Here is a 24,052-nt window from a genome sequence, read left to right on the forward strand (position 1 = left end):
CCTAAAGCCTGCCAACTAGCTAGAGAAAAGAGACACTATATACACAGGATATGTACTGAGCTCATATATGAGGTCTGGGTACTTTAGAAACAGGCAACTTCCAGTCAAGATGGAGGTGCAGGTAGACACACTTTGCCTCCTCCTACAACCACAAGAGGAATCACAACTAACCTCAAAACAAAAACCACCCAAAACTGCCAGGAAATCAAACTGGCAGAAAGTCTGACAACCAAGGATTTGAAGAAGCCACGTAGATCCAGACGGGTTGGATGGGCAGAGATGAGGAGCCAGGGTGGAGAGGTGGCAGAACAGGCAGCCGCACATTCACCTGTGGTAGTAGGTAAAAATCGAGAAGGAGGTTTTCGGAGCAAGTGATCTCAGCCCCAGGCCAGACTGCGCAGCCCAGGGTTCCAGTGCCAGGAAGATAAAGCCTCACAACTTCAGGAAAGTCCACTTAAAGGGTCTGAACTATCCTAGAACATATGCAAACCCACCCACTCTGGGAATCATCCCCAGGACAGCAGCTGGAAGGGCGCCAGTTGGCGTACAGGAAGTAGGCGAAACCACTGGAAATGGGGTGAGTGCCGGAGACATCTCCAGAGGCCAGGCGGTGGCACTGTCCCTTCTCCAACCTCTCCCCCCCACAAAGCACCACAAAGTGGTGAAGTGGGTTGTCCCTCCCTGGCAAATACCTAAGGTTCTGCCCCCTACAACGTAACTAGTGCACTAAGACAAGGAGTCAAAGCAGCTCTACCTAATAACAGAGACAAACACAGGAGGGATGCCAAATTGAGAAGATAAAGAAATATGTCCCAAATGAAAGAACAGAACAAAACCCCAGAAAAACAACTAAGTAAAATGGAGATAGCCAACTCATCAGATGCAGAGTTCAAAACACTGGTGATAAGGATCTCAGAGAAATCATTGAGTATGGCAAAGATATAAAGGAAGAAATGAAGATTACATTAAGTGAAATTTTAAAAAATCTACAGGGAACTGATAATGAAGGGAAGAAAACCAGGACTCAAATCAACAATTTGGAACACAAGGAAGAAATAAACATTTAAGCACAACAGAATGAAGAAAGAAGAATTAAAAAAAAAAATGAGGAGAGTACAAGAAGCTTCTGGGACATCTCCAAACATACTAACATCCAAATCATAGGGATGCCAGAATAAGAAGAGGAAGAGCAAGAGATATTGAAAACTTATTCAAAAAAAATAATGAAAGAGAACTTCCCTAATTTGGCAAAGGAAATAGACATATAAGACCTGGAAGCACAGAGAGTCCCAAACAAGTTGGACCCAAACAGGACCACACCAAGACACACCATAATTAAAATGCCAGGGACTTCCGCCAAGATGGAGGCGTAGGTGGACACACTGTACCTTCTCACACAACCCAATTTAAAAACAACAAAGTTTTAGCAACAAAAATGCAGCCAAACCACAGAAAATTGAACTATACGGAAGTCTGACAACAACGAATCCTTCGGCCAAACCAGTAAGAAGGGTAGAGCCAGCAGCAGAGTGGGGGTGGGCAGGAAAGGTCCACCGGAAGGACCGGGCGCACAAACCAGGCACGCTGGCAGCTGTGGGCAGATCCCAGGTGTGGAGTAGTGGGCAGACCCACTGAGGGTGCAAGGCGGTGGCTGACCAAGGCCACACATTTGTGTGCAGATAAAACGGTGAAGGAGCGAGCAGTGAGACAGACTGCGCAGGCCCCAGTGGCAGGAAGCAGCAGAGGAGACCACCATTGTCCCTCTCTGACCCTGCCCCCACCTACAGCATCGCAAACCAGAGGCCTGGGTGGCCCCGCCCTGCTGAACCCTTAAGGCTCCGCTCCTCATACTTAACAGGCATGAACAGACCAAAAATGACTCAAGAAGATCTCAAAGCCCCAGAGCCCATAAGTCTAAGCGACGAAGAAATAGCAAAACTTTCAGATGCACAGTTCAAAACACTGGTGATCAGGATGCTCACAGAACTGGTTGGTTTTAGTCACAAATTAGAGAAACATATGGAGGCTAAACTAATTGAAATGAAGGGAAATGCACAGGGAACCAATAGTAATGGAAAGGAAACTGGGACTCAAATCAAAGGAGTGGACCAGAAAGAGGAAAAAAATGACCAGACAGAAAAGGACGAAGAAACAAGAATTCAAAAAAATGAGGGAAGGCTTAGGAACTTTCAAGACATCTTTAAACATTCCAACATCCAAATTATAGGGGTACCAGAAGGGGAAGAGGAACAGCCACAAGTGGAAAACTTATCTGAACAAATAATAAAGGAGAACTTCCCCAATCTGGCAAAGGAAATAGACTTCCAGGAAATCCAGGAGGCTCAGAGAGTCCCAAAGAACTTGGACCCAAGAAGGAACACACAAGGCACATCATAATTACATTAGCCAAGATTAAAATGAAGGAGAGAATACTAGAAGCAGCAAGAGATAAGGGGACAGCCACCTACAAAGGAGTTCTCATCAGACTGTCAGCGGATTTCTCAAAAGAGACCTTACAGGCAAGAAGGGGCTGGAAAGAAGTATTCCTAGTCATGAAAGGCAAGAACCTACATCCAAGATTGCTCTATCCAGCAAAACTTTCATTTAGAATGGAAGGACAGATAAAGTGCTTATTAGATAAGGTCAAATTCAAGGAGTTCATCATCACCAAGCCCTTATTATGTGAAATGTTAAAGGGACTTATCTAAGAAAAAGATAAAAAGATGAACAGTGAAAGAACAGCAAACTCATAGTTATTAACAACCACACCTAAAACAAAAGCAAACTAAGAGGACAGCTAGATCAGGAGCAGAACCATAGAAATGAAGATCACATGTAGGGTTAGCAACAGGGGAGTGGGAGAAGGAGAAGGGGGGAGAAGGTACAGAAAATAAGTAGCATAGACAGTAGATAGAAAATAGATAGGGGGGAAGGTAAGAATAGTAGGGGAAATATAGAATCTAAAGAACTTGAGACAAGTGTCCATGAACTAAAGGGGGGAGGGGTGTGCAGGGTGGAGGGGAATGAAGGGGGGGAAATAGAACAAATGTAATGGCATAATCAATAAAATAAAAAAATATATATATATAAAAAGAAAGAAAATAAGTAGCATAGACGGTAGGTAGAAAATAGATAGGGGAGGGCAAGAATAGTATGGGAAATATAGAATCTAAAGAACTTGAGACACATGGTCATAAACTAAAGGGGAGAATGGTAGGGGAGGGGGTGTGCAGGGTGGAGGGGCATGAAGGGGGAAATAGAACAACTGTAATGGCATAATCAATAAAATATATTTAAAAAATAAAATGCCAAAGGTTAAAGAGAGAATCTTGAAAGCAGCAAGAGAAAAACAGAGAGTTTTCCACACAGGAATTCCCATCAGACTGTCAGCTGATTTCTCAAAAGAAACCTTGCAGGCAAGAAAGGACTGGCAAGTATTCAAAGTGATGAAAGGCAAGGACCTACATCCAAGATTATTCCACCCAGCAAAGCTATTATTTAGAATGGAAGGGCAGATAAAGAGCTTCCCCGATAAGGTAAAGCTGAAGGAATTCATCATCACCAAGCTATTATTACATGAAATGTTAAAGAACTTACCTAAGAAAAAGATCAAAACTATGAACATTAAAATGACAACAAACTCACAACTAGCAATGACTGAATCAAAAAAACAAACAAAGCAAACAACTAGAAAGGGAACGAAATCATAGACATGGAGATAATTTGGAGAGTTATCAGTCGGGAGGGGGAAGGAGGAGAATGGGGGAAGGGTACAGAGACTAAGAAGCATAATTGGCTTCTTAGTCTCTAAGAAGAGACAGGGGGAGGTTAAGAAGAGTACAAAAAATGGAGAACCCAAAGAATTTACATGCAGGACCCACGGACGGGAACTAAGCGGGTGAGGGAGATTGCCGGAGGGAAGAAGGGTACCCGGGCAGAGGGGGGCAGAGGGGGAAAAGTCGGGACAACTGTAACAGCATAATGAATGAAATACACTTAAAAAGAAAAAAAATACGGTGAGGCTGTGTAACCTCAGGGAGGACCCCTATCAAGGTTAAGGAACCTTAAAGCGCCCTAATGCAACCACAGTAAGTAATGTTTGAGGTGATCTAGTTGCTAAGAGAAATGAAATGCCCTGCTCCATCATTTACCCCCAGCAGGCAGCCTTTAGGAGAGCACTGGCCCAGCAAGATAACCAAAACCTGTGACCTGGGAGGGGTTCAAAGCAGCCATGATAGAATGCTGAAAGTAGGCCCCAATACCAAAGTACTGAGTCAGATCTGGACGTAAACTATGTGCAAATACCTTCCAAGGTTCTTAGAACAGCTTCTTGGAAGCACCAGAGCTTCTGAGATCCCAGGTGAGACCACCCACCAGTGATCGCCAAGATGCGCTGATACGCTGCCGTTGTAAACAATGCTGACACTGTTGTTGAGGATGTCGCATCTGCCGCGGATATACTCCTGGAAAAACCAAAGGTATGAAGGGGCATGGGCAGACTGGAATCTCAAGGCCCATTGAACCCTTCCAGTTGGGCTTCAGATAATCCCCCCCTGCAGTGGGATATGGATTGTTCTCTTTGCTGTTAGCCTTTTCTCAGGGTGCGCCAACGTTTTTCATGGTCGAAGAGCAAAGGCTCTGACAGTACGCTGAACAATGTGTTCTGTATGGCTCCACCCACATGGCATTACAGAATAGGCAAAACTCACCTGCAGGAAGGAAAAGGCAGAACAATGGTCTCTGAGGCAGCTGGATATGGAGATTCACTGGGAAGGGGGGTGGAAGGCTATCTGGGGCGGTCAGTTCTCTATTTTGACGAGGAGTGTGGACTCACAGATTTATGCAACCATCAAAACTCATGGTTCAATTTAGATGTGTGAATTTTCCTAGTGTATAAATTTTACCTTAAAAAAAAAGAACCATAAACAAATACTGACCTCGAGTTAACGAAGGGAGTGCTGAAATTATTTTGGAATGAAGTGTACTGGGTGGCTGCAGTAGCTTCTTATTCCCATCAAAAACTTCCTAGCACTCCCTCAGGAAAGACTTGTGAAAATGTAACGGTCGGTGCTTAATTATATCTTCACAGCTGTCCCTTGCATGACCCGGTCTCTGCTAGTTCTACCGCCTCCCCATCTCTCTCCCCCCAACACCAGGCACCCTTCTGTACTGTGACTCAGGCGAGCTCCCTCTGGACCACAGGGCCTCTGGACCGGGGACACTTGTCCCCATCACCTAGTTAATTTCAGATACACTTTTCAAATCCTCTAGGGCAAGAGAACCTCGCTGTCCTTCCGGCTTAGGTCAGGACATGGCCCTCTTCTCTCTCACGGTTCCCACTACAGCCTGTAGTCACACATTCATCAAGTATTCCCACAAATATTTATCTTCCTCATAAAACCGTTATGGGGCCCAGGGCTGGACCCGGCTGCTTTGTTCACAGTTGGATTCCCAGCATCTGGCTTGCTGTCCAGCAATCAATACCTAAGTGTTCAGGAAGTCTGTTGGGTAAATGACTGAAAGGCGTATTAGAATACGATCTCACTTCTCGCGTGAAAGACAGGCAGCTTTAAAGGATGGACACTCTTCAGTGTTAGGTGAGGACATGGAGAAACAGGGCATCTGCACTCCTGGGTGGGGAAGGTGTACATCGGGATGGCGTGAACTACTTACCAACATGTACCTGTTGATCCAGCAGCCTCACACCTAGCTATTCATTCTACAAGCACAGTGGGCAAATAAGTCTATATAACAGAAGCTGGTATAATGTTCCCAGAAGCTGCTTGAAGAGTTTAAAAACTGGTAACAACCTAAATACCTTCCAAGAGGAGGCTGTAAAACCTAGGGAACACCCTTAAGATGGATTTCTGTACCATGCAGCTATTATTAGAAATAATGTTAATTTTAGTGTACTGACTGACAGGAATGGTAACTAAGAGATAGTGAGAAAAATTGTATAAAAGTATAATCCCATTTCGTCAAAGAATTCTAAGAATATAAACAATTTAATATATATAATGGGATATATTTATAAATATTTATATATTTATAAAATAGGATATATTTTATATTTATATATGTAATGGGATTTTTATATGTTTATATATAAATATATATATATATATAATGGGATGGGAAAACCAAGTTATTAATCAGTGTCGCCTCTGGAGAGTAGGGATGAGCGCTGGGCAGGGACTTCCATTTTTACTTTGTCTATTTCTCCAAACTATTTAAACAAGCAAGTTTATAATTAAATTAAAAAAATATATTTTAAACTCTGGCCTTGGCTACTGTGGCTCAGTGGGCAGAGCGCCAGCCTGCAGCCCCAGGGGTCACAGTTTCAATTCCCGGTCAGGGCACACGCCTGGGTTGCAGGCCAGGCCCCTAGTCCGGGACGCTCAAGAGGCAACCCAAAATTGATGTTTCTCTCTCTCTTTTTCCCTCCCTTCCCTCTCTCTAAAAATAAATAAAATTTTTAACAACAAAAAAATTAAACTGTGAGTTCTTTGCTGAACAAGACCCGAAATAATATTCCTGTTGCTTCTGCTAAACTAAAGCTACAACCTTGGAGTGACGGCAAAACACAAAAACAAAAACCCCCCGCCATCGGAGCACTTGACCTCCACGGACCACCCAAGTGTCGGCGCAGCATCAGTCTGGCCCGCGAGGCCTCCGGGTTCGGCAGCTCCGGTACACGGGGGCGGGGGGAGCCCTGGGCGGCTCTGCTCCGGGAGGAAGACGGCGGCAGAACTGACTCCGTTTTCCCGAGGACTCTTCACTTCAACCTACCCGCCAGGTACGAAGAGCTGGGGTCGAGGTGCACGACCGCGGAGACAGAAAGCGGCTGTCATTCCACCCCGTAGAGAAAATGACCCGTCGCTTATCTCCGACGCCGCACCGCGGACACGAGCCGGGACTCGGGCAGCGCGGGCCCACCGCGGGCGTCCGGGCGGTGACTGGCCCGGGGGCGGCGGGGGCGGCGGCGGCGGCGGGAATTGGGGTCCCGCGCCTCCCTCCTCCGCCTGCGCCTCCGCGTCCGGGTCGAGGCCGCAGGGTCCGGGCCCGGCGGAGGGCGCGCCGCGCCGCCGCAGCTGCTTTCGACGCCGGGGCCGCAGCGGCGGGACCTCCGGTGGCCTCCCTCGGCCGGAGGGCCGTCGACGAGTCCTCCTTTCCCTCCCCCGGGTCAGGACCCGGCGGGGGCTGGGCGGGTGGCCACACCCCGGGCGGGCAGCGCGGGAGCTGGCCGGGGTCGCCCGCATCTCACCGGTTTCCCACCCGAGGTGCTTCGATGAGAAAGTGAATGTGAATGCGAACGGGCCCACGCGCTCCTTCCTCCCTCCCAATGGCCGGCCTAGAGGATGAATACGAACGCGGCCTCCGAGCGTCCGCGCAGGGTCCGAACTGTGCTTTCCCGAGCCCGGCGCGTCCTGGTCGCGTGCCTTCCCCGCGGGGAAGGGACAGGCGTGGCGCGCGGGGCCGCTCCCCTCGGCCTGAAAGTGACCGCGTCAGAAGTGAAAGCCCCGGAGCCTCGGGAGCGTTAGGGACGCCTCCGGGCTCCCCACGAGGTAACAAGGACGAAAGTCCACCGGGCCCTTGCATTCGCCGCGGCCCTAGGCCAGGCGCAGGTCTCAGAAACTCGACGCCGAAAGGCGGGGCGCGAGCTCCGCACGCGTCCCGGCCCCGCGCGCTGGGCTCCGGAGTCGGGGCGCGGGCGCAGGCTCGTCCGGGCACGAGGGTAACACCGGCGCGGGCTCCCGGCGCCCCCACCCCTCGCGCGTGGCGCACACGTGGCGGCGATCGCGCGGCGGCGGACCGCGGGCGGCCGGAGCTCCCCGCCGGCCCCGGTGAGGGCGCGGGGACCCGAGGAGTCCCGCGCGCGACCCGCCGCGGGCAGGGGGCGAGTCGAGCGTCGGCCAATGGCTGCGGTGGGCGGGGACGAGACCGGCCTCGGGACTCGGATGGGCGGCATCCCTTCCCCACCCTCGTCCTCTCCAAGTCTCGCGGCCCCGCCTGCCCGCCGCCCTCTTAAACCCCGGCTCTGCCCACCCGCTCGGCCCGCAGCCGGCCGGTCCCGTGCAGATCTCGTGCAGGTCCCGGAGGATCCCGCTCGGTGGCGGCGCTTTGGAAGGTGGGTGCCGGGCCGGGGGCGCCCCGGTGCCCGGGGCCGCCGTCTACCTGGCGGGTGGGAAGTACCGGCAGTAGTCGCTGTCGCAGTTCGTTCGGGGAGGTCGTTTTACGCTCTTGGGCCCTCGTTCACTAAGGACCGCTCAACCCCGAGTTGCGGGTCCTCGGGGTGAGGGGAGGCCGGGAGCGGGGCGCCCTGGGGGACGCAGAGGAGCCGGGCAGAAGCCCTCGTCGCGGTTGACCTCTCCCGCTGACCCCGTGTTCTTTAATTTCTGAGTCACGACCCTGCTTGGTTTTCTTACTGGGCTCATTGATCTTGTCCTCAAGATGCGCCGGCCCTGAGGACGCTCCATTCTCCAGCCTTGCTGAACTTGTGTCCATTAAAACGCCATCCTTTTAGGCGGCGGCGAGGGAGCGGCTGGGGCTTCGCCCTCCCACCGGTCCTGAGGCTGGTCTCACCTGCTCCCGAGTGGCAGCCCCGCGGGTGGGCTGACTGGAGTGACCCGAGGGACTTGGGAAGTGGCGGGACTCGATCCAGGTGGGAAACCCGGCGCTGGCTTTGGACTCCGGGCAGCCCGCCTGCCTGGGTCCGCGGGGTCAGAGACCTGTTGTGGGAGCGCGTCTCCTGCTCCCGAGATGCGACCCGGGACCCTCGGTCCTTCCTTTCCCGCCGGGACTCGGGAGGGCGTGGGGCTGCAGCCTGCCCCCCAAGCCCAGGCGGTCTTGCTCTCGACTCCCGGCCCAGCCTTGGGCTTGGGACGGCCCGGCGGCTCCCCCGACCGAGGGAAGAGCCTTGTAGGGCCGAGAAGAGGGCGGGAGGGGGCTCTTAAAACAGATTTTGCAGGAGCCGGATTGGGGGCCTGGAGGAGAGAGTGGGTGTTGCAACCCGACCTCGCTTGGTCAAGGTGTGTTTGCAGAGGGAAGGCAAGGGCGGCCCTCACCTGGAACTTGGAGTCGGGCGGGATCCCGGCAGAATTTCGTTTTGCAGGGGGAATGGGGAGGAAGGTTTTAAGGTTTTTTGCTCTTTTTATTTTGTTCGTGAAGCCGAGCTTGCGGGATCAAACTGGGCGTGTATCCTATTCCCTTTGCCCTCGGGGCTGGCTCAGGTGTGGAGGCAGGAGCCCGGCCCAGGAGGCGCGCGTCCTGAGCTGCTCTTGCTTCTTCGCAGACCCGCCGCGCGCCGTGGCCCGGGATGGCTCTGCGGCCTCCAGGCGAGGCCGGACCCCCGGAGAAGGTGTACTATCCGCCCGAGAGGATCCAGAGCAGCCCCCAACACCTGGGCCCCTACTACACGCCTTTCCCGCCCTATGCACCCTACGGGAGCAGCGCGACCGCCGCGGAGGACGACTACCAGCCTTTCCCGGTGCCCGCGGTGCCCGCCGCCCAGGCCATGGCCCCCTTGGCCTTCCGGACCGCGCCTCCCCTGCTGAGCCCGGGCCTGGCCCTGCAGAGGGAGCCACTCTACGACCTGCCCTGGCCGGGCAAGCTGCCGCCGTGGTACCCGTTTCCCCACTTCCCCAAGGAGCTGCAACACTTCGTGAACCCCAGCCGCGACTACACTGCGGCCCCCAGTGAAGACTTGGCCCACATCGGCGGCCGAAGCGACAGCGGCCAGTGTTACGGACCCGAGGTTCTCATGCCGCCGCCGCCGCCGCCGCCGCCCCCTGTGGCTGCTTCGCTGTTACCGGAGGGGCCGAGGACCTCCCAGGTGCCACCTCACTTCTCCAGCAAGGAGCCTGAGGTTGAGTCGCCACGCCGGAACCAGGAGAGGAAGTCCGCTCCCCGGTACCACTTCACCCAGGAGGACCTGCACGTGGTTCTGTACGGGGTCATCCCCAGCCCGGAGCACCCGGCGCGCCTGCCCCTGGCAGCGTCGGGCCTCGTGGTCCCCGCCGACGGCTCCGGTAAAGGCGGCTCGACCGGGCCGGGTCGGGTTAGGGTGGCTGGGTGTCCGATGGGGTGAGGGGTGGGAAGGGGCACATCAGGGTGGATCTGAGTCGCGAAGGGGGGGATAGAGAGGGCTGCAGGGGGTGGAGCCTCCCGAAAGGATTTCCTAATACTTTTAATGAAAAATAAGAATTTAACCCTGCCTTTTTCAAGGGCCTGAGTGTCTTCCGCGAACTCTGGACCAGGACTCCCTTCAACTACCAGAAGGTAGGCAGAGAGCTCCTTGCCTGGATTTCCTACCCCAGGTGAATACAGTCAATTTCCTCATCTGCTTCCCTTTTCCGGGTTCCCCTAGGTCTCTGCCTCAGACAGGTGCCGTTCGGTGAAGTCCCCCACTTTGGTGTCTTCTGCTGTAGCCTCGTCGCCAAAGGAGTCAGGTTTGGGCCCTTCCAGGGTAAAGTGGTCAACGCCAGTGAAGTCAAGACCTATGGGGACAATTCTCTGATGTGGGAGGTAAATATACTTTTGGTCGGGGGGGGGGGGGGAGCACCTTGCCTGTGCCCCTCTGGGAGAGGCCTGGAGGGCCGCAATTTGCTGGCTGCGTTGCCTGTTTTGTGCTGTAAAGAAAGGGAAAGCCTCTCTGTGACCTTGACTGATAGCAGTTCTGCAGAAATCCTGAGTGTTTTGTGGTTCCCTAAGTCATTTTAGTCTGAATATGAGCCAGGATGTATATATTTAAATTTAAGTTTTTTTATATCATTTGCCTATGAACTTAGTTAAAATCCTGAGACTCTTGACTGTGTATGGGACATGCCGGATAGACTGCAGTTTGTCAGAATGGATTAACTAACCACCTTGACCCTGAATTTCTACTTCCAATAATGCAGTTCAGGGAAGTAAGCTGAAATTCTGGCTATGTGGAAGATGCAAATCTCGGTGTTGTTTATAATAACAAAACATGCAGCCAGTGGAATTACCAAGAGCAGAAAAATAATTAAAATATGGTTTCATTAATAAGCATGAAAGCCAGGCTGGGATGAAAATACAAAACGAATTTCTTGCCTTTAAGTGGTAGAATTGAACATAACCTCTTTGTCTCCCTTACTCACTATAAAAATTTGGAAATCAAGAAAGTGATAACGTAAAAATTTTTTTAGCTCTGGCTGGTGTGGCTCAGTGGATTGAGCACCAGCCTGTGAACCAAAGGGTTGCTGGTTTGATTCCCAGTCAGGGCACATGCCTGGGTTAAAGGACAGGTCCCCAGTGGCAGGGTGCATAAGAGGCAACCACATATTGATGTTTGTCTCCCTCTCCTCCTCCCTTCCCCTCTGCCTAAAAATAAATAAATAAATAAATAAAATCTTCTAAAAATTTTTTTTAATGTCACATCACCTATAGAGATGTTCTTGAGCTAATAAAATTTAGGCATAGAATAATAATAAATATATTTAATGAACTCACGTGTGAGATTTGAACTATAAACTTTTAACAAAGTAAATTTATTTCATAGTTTAGGCCCAAAAAAAGAGCAAATTCTGAACATCATTTCTTACTTCATTTAGATCTTTGAAGATGGTCGTTTGAGCCACTTTATAGATGGAAAAGGAGGTGCGGGGAACTGGATGTCGTACGTCAACTGCGCCCGGTTTCCCAAGGAGCAGAACCTGGTTGCTGTGCAGTGTCAGGGGCAGATATTTTACGAGAGCTGCAAGGAGATCTACCAGAACCAAGAGCTCCTTGTGTGGTATGGAGACTGCTATGAAAAGTTTTTGGACATTCCCGTGAGCCTTCAGGAGACCGAGCCGGGGAAGCAGGCTCAGGCGCCTGGAGCCTCTGAAGGTGAGCGCACAGCTTTGCTATGCCCCGTGCGGCGCGACTGGGGGCGAGGGCGGGGCGGGGCTCTTTTCCCAACAGGAACGCCTTCTCGCAGTTTCTCAACTGCCTGTGGAGCTCCTCCCTCCCGAAGGCTTAATGCAGGAGACTAAACCGAGAGTGTCTCTAACCAGGAGGGCATTACCCGGCTGGAGGAAAAGCCCCCCTGTCTTTCCCAAGCTGCTGAAGCCGCTTCTATTCACAAGGATCCCTGTTCTTGTCCCCCTTCTCCCCCACCAAGAGAATGCAATAAAAGCGAGATAAACCAACGCAACCTCCGCCTCAGATGAGCCGGGGTTTGATCCCACTCTGCTCAGGCTAACTCTGCCCATGAAGTCTCCACTCCAGAGCAGCGTTTTTCAGGGGGTGGGTTGCAGCGTCTTAAGTGGGGGAGAAATCAGTTCAGTGGTGGAGATTCGCATTGAAGAAAAGAGAAAATAAGAATAAATTAGGATAGAATATACTGATGTGAATCTCACTAAAGGAAGAGCAAGCATTGTGAAGTTTTGTTTCAAATGGATGTGTGTGTTTGCTGGGTCTTAAATAGAAAATGTATTTTTTACTGTGGGTCACAGTCAAGTTTGACAGGCATTGAGCTAGACTCTCATTCTCCCATTTTCCTGGGGCTGTGAATCCCTGGGCAACCTTGGGAAGGTGCAGGGTCTCGTTCCAGCCTGGGACCTGAGATCCTGCATTTCCATCCAGCTTCCAGAGGATGCGGGCACTGCTGGTCCCTGGACCACATTTTAATAGCGAGGGGCTAAAGGACCACCAGCCCACTCTGTGGGAGTGTGCTTCTGGAATTCACATTTTAAAAAAATCTCTCGGGGTGATTTTTATATACACAGGAGCTTGGGAGCCACTGGTCTTGTTTGTAGGTGGGACAAGACAAGTGCAAGTGACTGTAACATGTATAATCAGGTAGAAGAACACCTGATGTTATAATACGTGTCATGAATAGCAGGTAAAAGAAAATGCGAATTGCATTCACCGCATACTGCAGTGATTGTCCGCATTCATGTCTCCGTGCTAGGCTGAGCCCTTCAGGACAGGAAATGACCCTAAACCTTCATATCCCTGGCTCCTGGATCCCAGTGTGGATTGAATGAAGGAGGAAGACACTTAGGACTCGAAAAGCTACTTAGGGGTAAAATGAAATGCGGAGTGTGTTAGGCAGGGAGAGAGAAGGCTGCCCAGGCTGGGGGTGGTGAAGCCAAAGGCAACTATGCAGTCACGAGGGATTAGGAAGTAAATAAGGAGAGGGAGGTATCTTTCTACAATCCAAAGGATGAGGGCCTGTCAGAATCGACTGGGTGAACTATCTCCCCACCACCCCGGCGTGAGGGTGGGGGCAAGATGGTGGGACTGGACAGTCCCGGGGCTCTGAGTTACCACATACTTAGCACCGAGCCAAGCATGGCTTTTTGGTCACTTCCCCAAAATCTTTCTATTGCTTTTAAAATAAAAGTTAAAAATAGATAATGAGACAAATATATGCTGGATTACTGGCTGAATTTGCTAATCCTCTTTGAAAAAATTTTTTACCACGATGTAGGCAGCTGTTAAAGTGTTCATAAGCTGTGACGTCTCGGTAATACTCTTCTGGAAACTTATCTTCAGGAAATAGTCCCGAAGGATTTTTTATCCACAAGGGTCTTTGCTACAGAAACATCCATATTAGTGGAAAAGCACAGTGTCCGTGCTCAATAGTTGAATAATTAAGTAAGTGAGGACTTATGAACATGGAATACTATGCAGACAGCAGAGACCCCAAGCGCACACGCAACAGGGATGAGGGCTTAGGAGAATGGTGGGAGCGGGGAAGGAGCGTCATCAGCTTACCTGTGCTCCAGGTAGGAAGGAAAGTATCCGATGCTGACCCCACTGTTACGGTAAAGTACGTTTTGACAACATGGGGGAGATGACTTGTCAAGGATTTGATTAGTTGGGAAGAATAAGGGATGAATTCATTTGTTTTCTGTTACAAATGTTCTTGGATAGGATAAAAAAAAAAGTGAAAATTCTTCTGTCCTTTCACAAAGAACCTCTTCTCAAAGGCTTTCGGCAAGGGCTGGTGAGACCCTTCCCCTTAAGGCCCTGGGTGAGAGGGAAGGGCCTGGACCCTATGTGGGCGGTTGTTTGAGTATGCAGCCTTCCCAGTGTGTGTTTAGGGGGCTGGAGGTGCGGAATGTGACAGCAACTCTTAATCCTTACAAAACTCGGTCTGAACCGGGGTGAGACAAGAAGCATCAGTTCGGGATTGAGGAAGCCCTGGACTAAAGAGCAGTTGATTGAGCTGGGGTGAGGGGCAGGAGATAAGGAGAGGGAACAGGATAAAAATAAGGTAAGGTAAATTTATAGGACCCATATTTTCAATTTGGTGTATTCTAATGCTTTGATTTGTAAAGATCACTGGTCCCATCTTGTAGACCCCTTTTTCCCATCCCAGGAAGTAGAAAGGCCAGGTATTTCTGACCAAAGAAACTTCTAGCTTTGAGCAAAAACCAGTCCAGCATGGGGATTTGGTCCAGCCTGGGGATTCAGAGAATATTAGCACCTCAATGAAAGTGGTAGACGGGGGCGGGTGCAGGGGGGTGGGATAGATTATCCTGGGGTTGCTGGTTGCCTTCCTGGTTATTTACTTAATGGTTTATTTCCTTAGCCATGTGTTAAATGTGCCAGCGACATAGTTGTTAACTAACAAAGCCCCTGATGGATAGCTTCCCTGCTGTCCTGATGCTAAAAAGATTTCCATCTCCAGATTCTTGCATACACTCACTCCTGGCTCTTTACTCCCTCCCGGGGACCAGGCAATGAGGTCTTGGTGCTGCATGCGGCCCTCAAAGCCGCTTATCCTCTGGAATCCAGTGTCCTCCACAGAGACCACTTTGTAGGTGGCCCCATCCTCTAGCCTCCCTGCCCCCCACAGGTAGATAAACCTGGGCCTCGCAGCTTTTCTGCTCAAATTGGAAGCACCTTCTCTAACCACTCCCCTCCGTCCCCCCTCCTCCGCTGACGGAAAAACAATTGACCTTGGTCTTATTTATCACTCAGTAGTATTGTCACGCGTGGTGACAACTCATTAAAATAAGTGTTAGAATTAAATTCGCCATAATGATAACCTGATGTATTTGGGGGGGCCAGATATTGTCATCATTACTTTGTGAAGATTTTAGCTCTGGAATCTTCCCCCAAATTTCAGAGAAGTAAGCTATAAGTAAGAGGGTGCCTGAGACTTTGTAAATGGGGTCAAGTGGGACAGCACTTGGGAAGTCTGTGGTGTGAGCTCTGGGTGTCCATCACTGTCCTGGGTGAACTGTTTTTGAACTTGTAGCTCAGGCTGATCTGAAAGGGACAGAGAACAGGCAAGTTTTGCTTATTAACCTTGTAACAAGTGCCAGTCAGAATGTGTGAGATTGGTGTGAGCTCTTTATGGGCCAAATGATAAATTAGTGTTCTGTTGTGAAGGGAAGTGATACTAATGAAAACGAAACTGGCTGTGAATTGGACGTTGTCAAAGCTTGGCGTTGGGCACACAAGGATTTATTATTTTGACTTCAGTATATGTTTAAACTTTCTTATAAGGGAACGTGCTTTAAAACTGCCTTGCAGGAAGTAAGAATGAGGTACAGTAGCTGACGAAGCCACCGCTCTTGTCCCCCTGTGTTTGACAGAGTCTACGGAAGGTTACAGATGTGACCGCTGTGGAAAGGTGTTTACCTACAGATACTACAGGGATAAACATCTCAAGTACACCCCCTGTGTGGACAAGGGTGACAGGAAGTTCCCCTGCTCCCTCTGCAAGCGGTCCTTCGAGAAGCGGGACCGGCTCCGCATCCACATCCTCCACGTCCACGAGAAGCACCGGCCTCACAAGGTGAGAACTTGGTTGTGGGGACACATGGCCCTGCCCACCGCTCAGCCCGAAACCCCGAACACACTGAGGGCCTCCTGGCCACGGTGCTGGCTGTCACTCTGGAGGGAGAGGCACAGAGTGGTCACTGTTTTTACCTGGTGACCCTTTACATTTTTTCCTGTCAATTTCATTTTTTTTTTTAGCATGAAAATATAGTGCATGCTTGGAAAATACAGTATAGAGGGAAAAAAGAACAAAACAAAAGCCATCTGATATGCTATGGCCCAATGTTAGGACATTTTAGGTATAATTTTTCAATATGTATGTATTTTTAACATCCTTAGACCATAGTGAATATGGTGAGGCTAACTTTCTGGCTTAGGATTACATCACAAGCTCCCTTGTAGCCACATGATAGCTGTCCCCATACAGCTGATGATTGCACCATGATTTATGTAACCAGCCCCCTCTTTTGTGCAAGTCACCCCAAGATTGCTGCAGTGAGCAATATTTTATAGAAATAACCATTATTTCTGGCCCTGGCCACGTAGGTAGCTCTGTTGGTTCGACCATCCATGCACCATACACACCAAGGCTATGGTTCCGTTCCTAGTCAGGGCATGTACAAGAAGCAATCAGTGCATAAACAAGTGAATCAGCAAACTGATATTTCTCTCTCCCTCTCTCTCTCTCAAATCAACAAATCAATAAAAATTTTTAAGAAATAAGTATTACTTCTGCTATCCATCTCTGACTATTTCTTTAGAGTAGATTGCTACAAGTAGAAAACTGGGGCCAAAGAGCATGTAGAGTTTCAAGGTCCTTGAGTTAAGGTGCTAAACTGCCTTCCAGAGAAAGTGTCCATCTGAATTCCAGCCAGAGAGCCACAGCCCCCCGGTCTCCTGCAGTCACTTTGTCCTGTTTCTGTTGTCGTTCTGATCAGGGAAAACGGGGATCTTGCACGAATTTATTTTTATTAATGAGGTCTTTGAATGAAGTTTCAAATTTTAAAATGTTTTATTGGCAGTTTGTATTTGCCTGGTGGTGGTTCCTTTCTGTCCTCGAAAGTATGTATATTTGCTACATGTTTTTTTGCTATTTGACAAGCCATGTTTTATTAATTCTAGGGTTTGGGGTTTGGACATGTTTATATTCTGAAATTCGACGTGTGACCACCCGCCATAGTTCTAGCTGTGACCACTGCCTCCTTTCGGTTCCGTCCGTCGGTCAGCACAGAAACTCGCGGCGGGTCTCACAGCTGACGGGGAATGGCACTGAGGACATTAGTCATGTTCGCTGCAGCCAGCCACACCACGGGGTGTTTGTTAGGAAGGTAGACACTACAGGACTATATTGGGTTTTTTTTAGATTTTATTTATTTATCTTTAGAGGGGAAGGAGAGAGGGAGAGAAACATCAATGTATGGTTGCCTCTCGTGCATCCCCTGCAGGGAACTGGCCTGCAGAGAACCTGCCTGCAACCCAGGCCTGTGCCCTGACTGGGAATCTGTTTTTGTTTTTGTTTTTACTGAAATTGGATTCAGGAAAGGTTCTCAAAGTTACGTCAGTAAATTTCTCCTAGGATAAAACATCTCTGCTAGGATGTGGGACAGGTCCTTTGCCTGAACACTGGTGACAGTGGCCTCGGGCTGGGGTTCGAGCAGGGGAGCTGTAGGTGGGCACTGCCGCCTTTGGGGACTGTCGGCCCAGGGATGGATGGAAGACAGGAATAATGAGGAATATTTGGAAGAAAGCGATGACTTGACCTTCCTAAGAGGAGCTGTGTTTCTGAGAGACAGAAGAAATCATTTTAAACTGGCAATCAAAGGCTGAGTGAGTCCTGTCACAGTCAGCGTTCCCAGGGCTGCTTTACTGACCCTTTCACAGGCTCGCTCCTTATCACGACTCTAAATGCAGCCTAACACGGGGTTTCACATCCCTGGCTGAGAAAGCCGTCCGGAGCTCGGGGGCCGCATGCCATCCATGACACTTTGCCCTCGTGTCCACAGTTTTCAGGGTGTTTGTTCTGATTTGACTGCTCGACATTTTTATTCTCTTTTAGTCTTTTTATTTTACATACTTTAGATTGAGTAGTATTTAACTTTTAACTTGCCAAAATATATTGAATGTCCATAGAAGCCCAAAAGAAAACATTTCAATTGAACAGAAGACAAAGCTCAAGTGAAACACAGGTAGAACTTCAGATAAGTGATTTTTAACAAAAATATAGAAGAAGCTGGTGTACAACCAACAGTGGAAACCCAGTGTTGCCATCCTACTTCCCCACTTCAAACCTAAATGCACTCACTCACTTTTCAGACGAGTCTGGTCCAGCAAAATTCCTGTAGAACACAGAACAAACATGTCAGGAGATCCCTGTAATCTGTAACGACGACTACCAAGAGTTCACATGTAAACTCAGAATATTGGTTCTATCCAGCCTTCTGAAATTTTTGACCCATGGAGAAAGGGCTTGATTTTTTTTTTCAGAAAACATTATTTCATATACTCCATAAATTGCTCAAATTAGCAAGACTTTCATTTATTTCATCTGTGACTTCCTTGTAACCTTTCGTTTTTGCTAGGATTTCTAATTGTGAGAAATTTAGTTATTTCACTTTGTTTACTGATTCTTAGAGAAGGGGAGAGAAAGAGAAACATCCATCCACCGTCCCACCTGTTCTGCACCCATTGGCCCCCTGCCTGTGTGTGCCGTGTCTGGGGAGCGGACCCGCAACCGTGGCCTATCAGCCGATGCTCCAAGCAGCTGAGCTGCCAGGCCAGGGCGAAATTTACTACTTTCTTGATTGTGTAACTTACATGATGACATTTACATTCTTCCCAAAGCTTGTTCGGATTTGAACTGGTGATTTCTGGGTCTGTGAACTGTCATTTGGGTTTTGCTTTTTTTTTGTAATCTGAATGAGTTCTACTGATTGTTCTCTTCCACACTTCCTCTTTCTTGATTTCTTTTATGTATTTACTGGGGCATATCTTCAAGTAATTGCATTTCAGCTAACCTAGTGAAAGGTTTTCTGAGTCCTTTGTCTGAGGATATTTTGCTCAAATATCTCATGGTTTGGCTGGATACAGAATTATAGGTAGAATGATTTTTCCCTCAGAATATGCAAGGCATCATTCCATTTTCTTCTGTCATTTGATGCCAGTCTGGCTCTTGTTTCTTCGTACATAACCAATTTTCTTTTTTTATTTTAAAGGTTTTATTTATTCATTTTTAGAGAAGGAGGAAGGAGGGAGACAGAGAGGGAGAGAAGCATCAATGTGTGTTTGCCTCTAGCATGCCCCCCACCAGGGGGACCTAGCTCACAACTCAGGCAAGTGCTCTGACTGGGAATCAAACCAGAGACCCTTCAGTTTGCAGGCTGGCGCTCAGTGCACTGAGCCACACCAGCCAGGGCCCAGTTTTCTTCTTTGTAGAAATTGTTCTTTATCTTTGGAGCTCTGAAATTTTAACAGAACATGTCAGATTAGATGCATTTTTCTTCCCCTTGCTTTGTGTGCAGTGATGTACAAGAGTACTCTTTCCATCTGAGGCACAAATCCTAAACACAAAAGGAAAGAACAATTTCTTTGCCTTATTGCTCCCTTTTTTATGATTAATCTGTTCTTTTTGCAATATTTCAACCTTTTTTTTTTGCTCTATCAACAATAATACACACTCATCATTAAAACTTCAAGCACTAAAGGAAAATTATGGAAGACCCACCCAAAATCCCACAATCTAAAACTACCCACTCTCCCCTCTGTTCACATAAGCATACCTGGGGTATGGGGGAAGGCAGGACCTGGAAGCACAGTGGTTTCCTCCACCTGGTCCAGATTTCCTGAGATTAGGTGGGAGGCAGCAGGGTCTAGAGCACAGAGAAGTTACAGGAACTGTTCACAGCAGGTGGCTGTGGCACATGCTCTCTCTGCACCCCCAAAATCCTACTCTTGTTTTGTGGGTACAAGTCTCAGGTGATCTTGCCACCAGTGTTGCCATTTTGTTCTACATCAGTGATTTTCAACCAGTGTGCCACAAGAATTTTTAAAACATATAATATCCGACAATTAAGTAGGGACACTGACCTCTTTTCTCTTAGATTGTCAAATTAAAAAATGACAACTGCTAATACAACAATAGCTATTCAGCATGAATAAATCAAAATACCCCTTTTGTCATATTGGCAAAATGTGTATTTTTTGGTGTGCTACAGATTTTTAGTAACTTGTATATGTGCGCCCTGAGGTACAAAAGGGTGAGACTTGTTGGTCCACGTATTCACCGTCCCCAACTGTATTCTTAGCTCCTTATCTCTAGCAGAGTATCCAGCACATAGTAGGTACTCCATAAATAATTGTTGAGCCCTGCCTGGTGTGGCTCAGTGGACTGAGCACCAGCCTGCAAACTGAGAGGTCACCCCTGTTGGGTCCCTGGCAAATAAGGCACATGGATTAGGGGCCAGGTCTCCCCCCGACTGGGGGAGTACGGCAGGCAACCGAGTGATGTTTCTCTCCTCCTTCTCCTTTCCTTCCTGCCTCTCTAAAAAATAAGTAAAAATCTAGGAAAGAAAAATGCATATTGAATTAATTGTGTAGTGCTTACCCTATAAGAAAAGCAGAGATGTGTTTTGCCCATGGGGAAAATCAGGAGACAGACTCCACGTTTAACTGACTAGTACTGGCCAGGCAGCTACCTGTGGGCAGAGCAGGACTAATGCAGGCCTCAATTAAACACCGTGACCCTATTTCATTCTGAGGCAACTGACACGCAAAGACGTCAGATGACGTTAGCACCGGGCAGGCCCTGGACCAGAACCCACACTGCTGGATTCTTCGATGCAGTTCCAGGGGGTCTGGCTACTACCAACTAGACCCTCGGCCTTGGCCTGCTTGATCCTTTGCCTACAGATACAGAATTAATACAGTCGTTAACATCACGGGGAAATTAACTTGCTAGAGGAAGATGTGATAGCGACTCTATGCTTTCTCTTTTGCCTTAGTGTTCTACGTGTGGGAAGTGCTTCTCTCAGTCTTCCAGCCTGAACAAGCACATGAGAGTCCACTCCGGAGACAGACCCTACCAGTGTGTGTACTGTACGAAGGTAAGGGAAACCTCCTCCCAGCAGGGGTGTCCAACCCGTGGCCCAGGGTGGCTGTGAATGCGGCGCAGCACAGAATCATGCATTTACTTAAAACCTTTTCCTTGCTCATCAGTTTTCGCTGGTGTTTGTGTATTTAATGTGTGGCCCAAGACAACTCGTTTTCTTCCAGTGTGGCCCAGAGACACCAAAAGTTTGGACACCCCTGAATCTGCCTTGAGCTCTGTTTTTGGCGGCCAGGGACAGGAACCTGAATCATAAAGCCTGGCTTATAATGAGTTCTTGCTACCAACTCAATCTGCATTTCCACCCCCAAATATGTTCACATTTGCTCATGGTGGTCAGGTCTAACCACCTGTTGCCAAATTGGCATGTAGGGCAGAGTGATGAAATGACACAGTAGACTCCCACTACGTAAGCTGGTGGAGAGTGGCCCTGTCTGGGTGTTGCTGACAAAGTCAGAGCATAGTATTGATATGAATGAGGGGGAAAGGAGAGGGGGAAAGTGGCCAAGAAGAGATATGTAGAAACAGAAAAGTACCTGGGAATCTAAAATGTTACAGCTACTCTGCAAAACAGTCGAACTTTTTTTTTTTACCTAGCCTTGTAAGTCACATGCAACCAGCAAGCCAGGTGTCCTTTGAGGGGTAAGTGGTGGGACAGGCCGTGGGCCCACGCACCACGGACCACCACTCAGCAATGAATGGCAGCGAACTAGACATGTGGCCTGGGTGGCTCGCCAGGGAATTACGCCGAGTGAGAAAAACCACTCTCAAATGTTCTATACTATATGACTCCTTGTACATAACATTCTCAAATGGTAAAATGATAGAAATGGAGGACAGATTAGTGGTTGCCACAGCTTAAGAAAAAAATGGAAGAGGGCCCTGGCCGGTGTGGCTTGATTGGTTGGAGCATCCTGTATCTGAAGGGCTGTGGGTTCGGTTCCTGGCTGGGGCGCAAACCGAGGTTTCGGGTTTAGTCCCAGGGCCGGGAGCATAAGGGAGGCAACCAATCTCTGCTTCTCTCTCACACTAATGTTTCTCTCCCTCTCCCTAAAAGCAATGAAAAAAAAAAGTCCTCAGGTAAGAATTAAAAAACAAAAATTTTAAAAAATGGGAGTGGGAGGGACGAGGTGTGTCTATCAAAGGGCAACGTGAAGGATATTTATGATGAAGATGTTGTGTATCTTAACTCTGTCAACATCAGTATCCCACTGGTGTGTTACACAGTCCGTAAGGTGTGACCCTCTGGAAATTGGGTAAAGGGTACACAGAAGTGAAGATATTGGCTGGCATTAGCTACACGTTGTGTAATGCAGTTTAGCTTGGAGTGTGGTTCGAGGGCCCCTACATCAGAATTGCTTATTTAAACGCATTCCTTATTACCCCAAAGAGTGTACTTACTGGATACATTCTCTGGGCTTAGGCTGTCAATCTGTATTTTTAACTAGACTGCAGGTGATCTTAGACACTGAAAAGCCACAGTTCTAGTAGCCCGGGCTACTCAAAACCAGCTAGAATGACCCGTCCATCTCGTCCTTTTATGAAAAGGCTGCTCTCGCTGACTCAGCATACTCGAGAGCATCACACCCAAGGTTCCTCTGCTGGAAAAGTAGGGGGTGGCATGTGCGTCAGTAATAATAAAAGTAAACCCTTTATTTCGTTGGTCTTCTGGCTGACGGAAGTTGGCTTTTCTGCTCTCTGTCCTCGGCAGAAGTTCACTGCCTCCAGCATACTCCGCACGCACATCAGGCAGCACTCCGGGGAGAAGCCCTTCAAGTGCAAGCACTGCGGCAAGTCGTTCGCCTCACACGCCGCCCACGACAGCCACGTCCGCCGGTCACACAAGGAGGACCAGGGCCCCTCCTGCGGCACCTGCGGGAAAACTTTCCTAGACCAGGAAGCCTTCTGTTCCCACATGAAGTTTCACGAAGACGACTAGCCCGCAGAGTTTGGGGACGGTGTGAAAACTAAGAGCTCAGATTCTGTCTTTTTACTTTTCTTGTTTGTGTGTTGTGTGAACGAGAGATAGTTCCATTGAGATAAACTGAAAAAAAATGGAACTGACCAGGAGTTCATCTCTCATCTTTATGGGATTCATTTTAAACCCTCAGTTCCCGGCCCTCCCCCATCACGTGACAAATGTCTGTTAATAATTTGGACACAGAAGTTACTCATTCACTCCACCATCTGTGGCCTTTACCAACTGGGAAAGAAAAATTATTACCAAACGAAGAGGCTAAAATCATTTCAATAGACTAAAAAACAAATGCTTTTTTATGTTGCTCTAGTTTTAAGCCTGGTTTCATGCCTGATGAATGGATAAGTAAAAAATTTTGAGGCTTTTTTAATTAGCTGGTTTATGATAGTATATAGAGTGTAAAAAAAAGGAACCCGTTTTTAAAAATGTGCCATATAAATTATCGCAAGGCTGATGTCAGGGTGCGAGGAGTAATCTCTTCTATGTTCATGGAGACGGGAGACTCATCTTGTGGGTAATAATGGCCAACATTTACGGAGTGTTAACCCTGAGTTCACCACTGTACAAACCAGGAGATCGAGGCCAAGAATAAGGAACTGGTGCCTCCGAGGGACAAAGCGGGGTCCACCTGGCTCCACAGCCTGGCCTCCCGCCTAGCCAGTACATTCGATTCATGATTCCTGCTGAGGAACTAGAAATAGCGTTTTTTCTCCTAACGACCCCGTTCTGCCCTATATTAAGGAAAGTAACACCAAACTTCTAGATATTTACACAGAAGACCAGCATGAGCAGAATAGAAGTGCTCAGTAGGCTACCTAGCTACTAGATCACATGGTTCTATAGACGACCGAGGATTTTTCTCCACCCTTTATCCACGGTCCGCCTCCAAGTGAAGCACATTCAGTGTGGAACAGATGCTCCTTCCAGAGGGAGGCTCCCAGCTGTGGCCCGGTCCTTTGGGACAGACGGGAGTGCTGGAGTGGCGCGGAAAAGCGGTGACAGATCTTCCTCTAGGGAATGCCGAGCTGCGGCGATGGGGTCTGAGCCATTTATCCTAATGGGAACGTGCCCCGTTGTGTCAGGGCTGTTTTAGTTCCTGTTAATTAAGTCAGAACTACGGTCAGGGAAGAATCGGGGCTCATCTTATAACCAGGCAGCCTTTCCTGTGGCTGCCAGTTCAAAATGTCTTTCTTACTGTGTATGGGTTTGAACATTGTTTTAAAAATTCA

At 48.7% G+C, this 24,052-nt stretch overlaps 1 protein-coding gene across 1 annotated transcript; it reads left to right on the forward strand.

Annotated features, from left to right (window-relative positions):
- The first annotated feature begins 9,316 nt into the window (after window positions 1-9,316).
- Window positions 9,317-22,784, forward strand: PRDM14 (PR/SET domain 14). The gene is made up of 7 exons (XM_037148957.2): window positions 9,317-10,028; window positions 10,225-10,278; window positions 10,367-10,524; window positions 11,574-11,850; window positions 15,558-15,760; window positions 20,742-20,843; window positions 22,557-22,784. The coding sequence occupies exons 1-7, from the start codon at window positions 9,317-9,319 to the stop codon at window positions 22,782-22,784; spliced, it is 1,734 nt and encodes a 577-aa protein (XP_037004852.2).
- The last annotated feature ends 1,268 nt before the right edge of the window (window positions 22,785-24,052 follow it).

Source organism: Artibeus jamaicensis, unplaced genomic scaffold (assembly GCF_021234435.1).
Source record: "Artibeus jamaicensis isolate MK-2021 breed Jamaican fruit bat unplaced genomic scaffold, CSHL_Jam_final scaffold_916, whole genome shotgun sequence".
In the NCBI taxonomy this organism is placed as follows: Eukaryota; Metazoa; Chordata; class Mammalia; order Chiroptera; family Phyllostomidae; genus Artibeus; species Artibeus jamaicensis.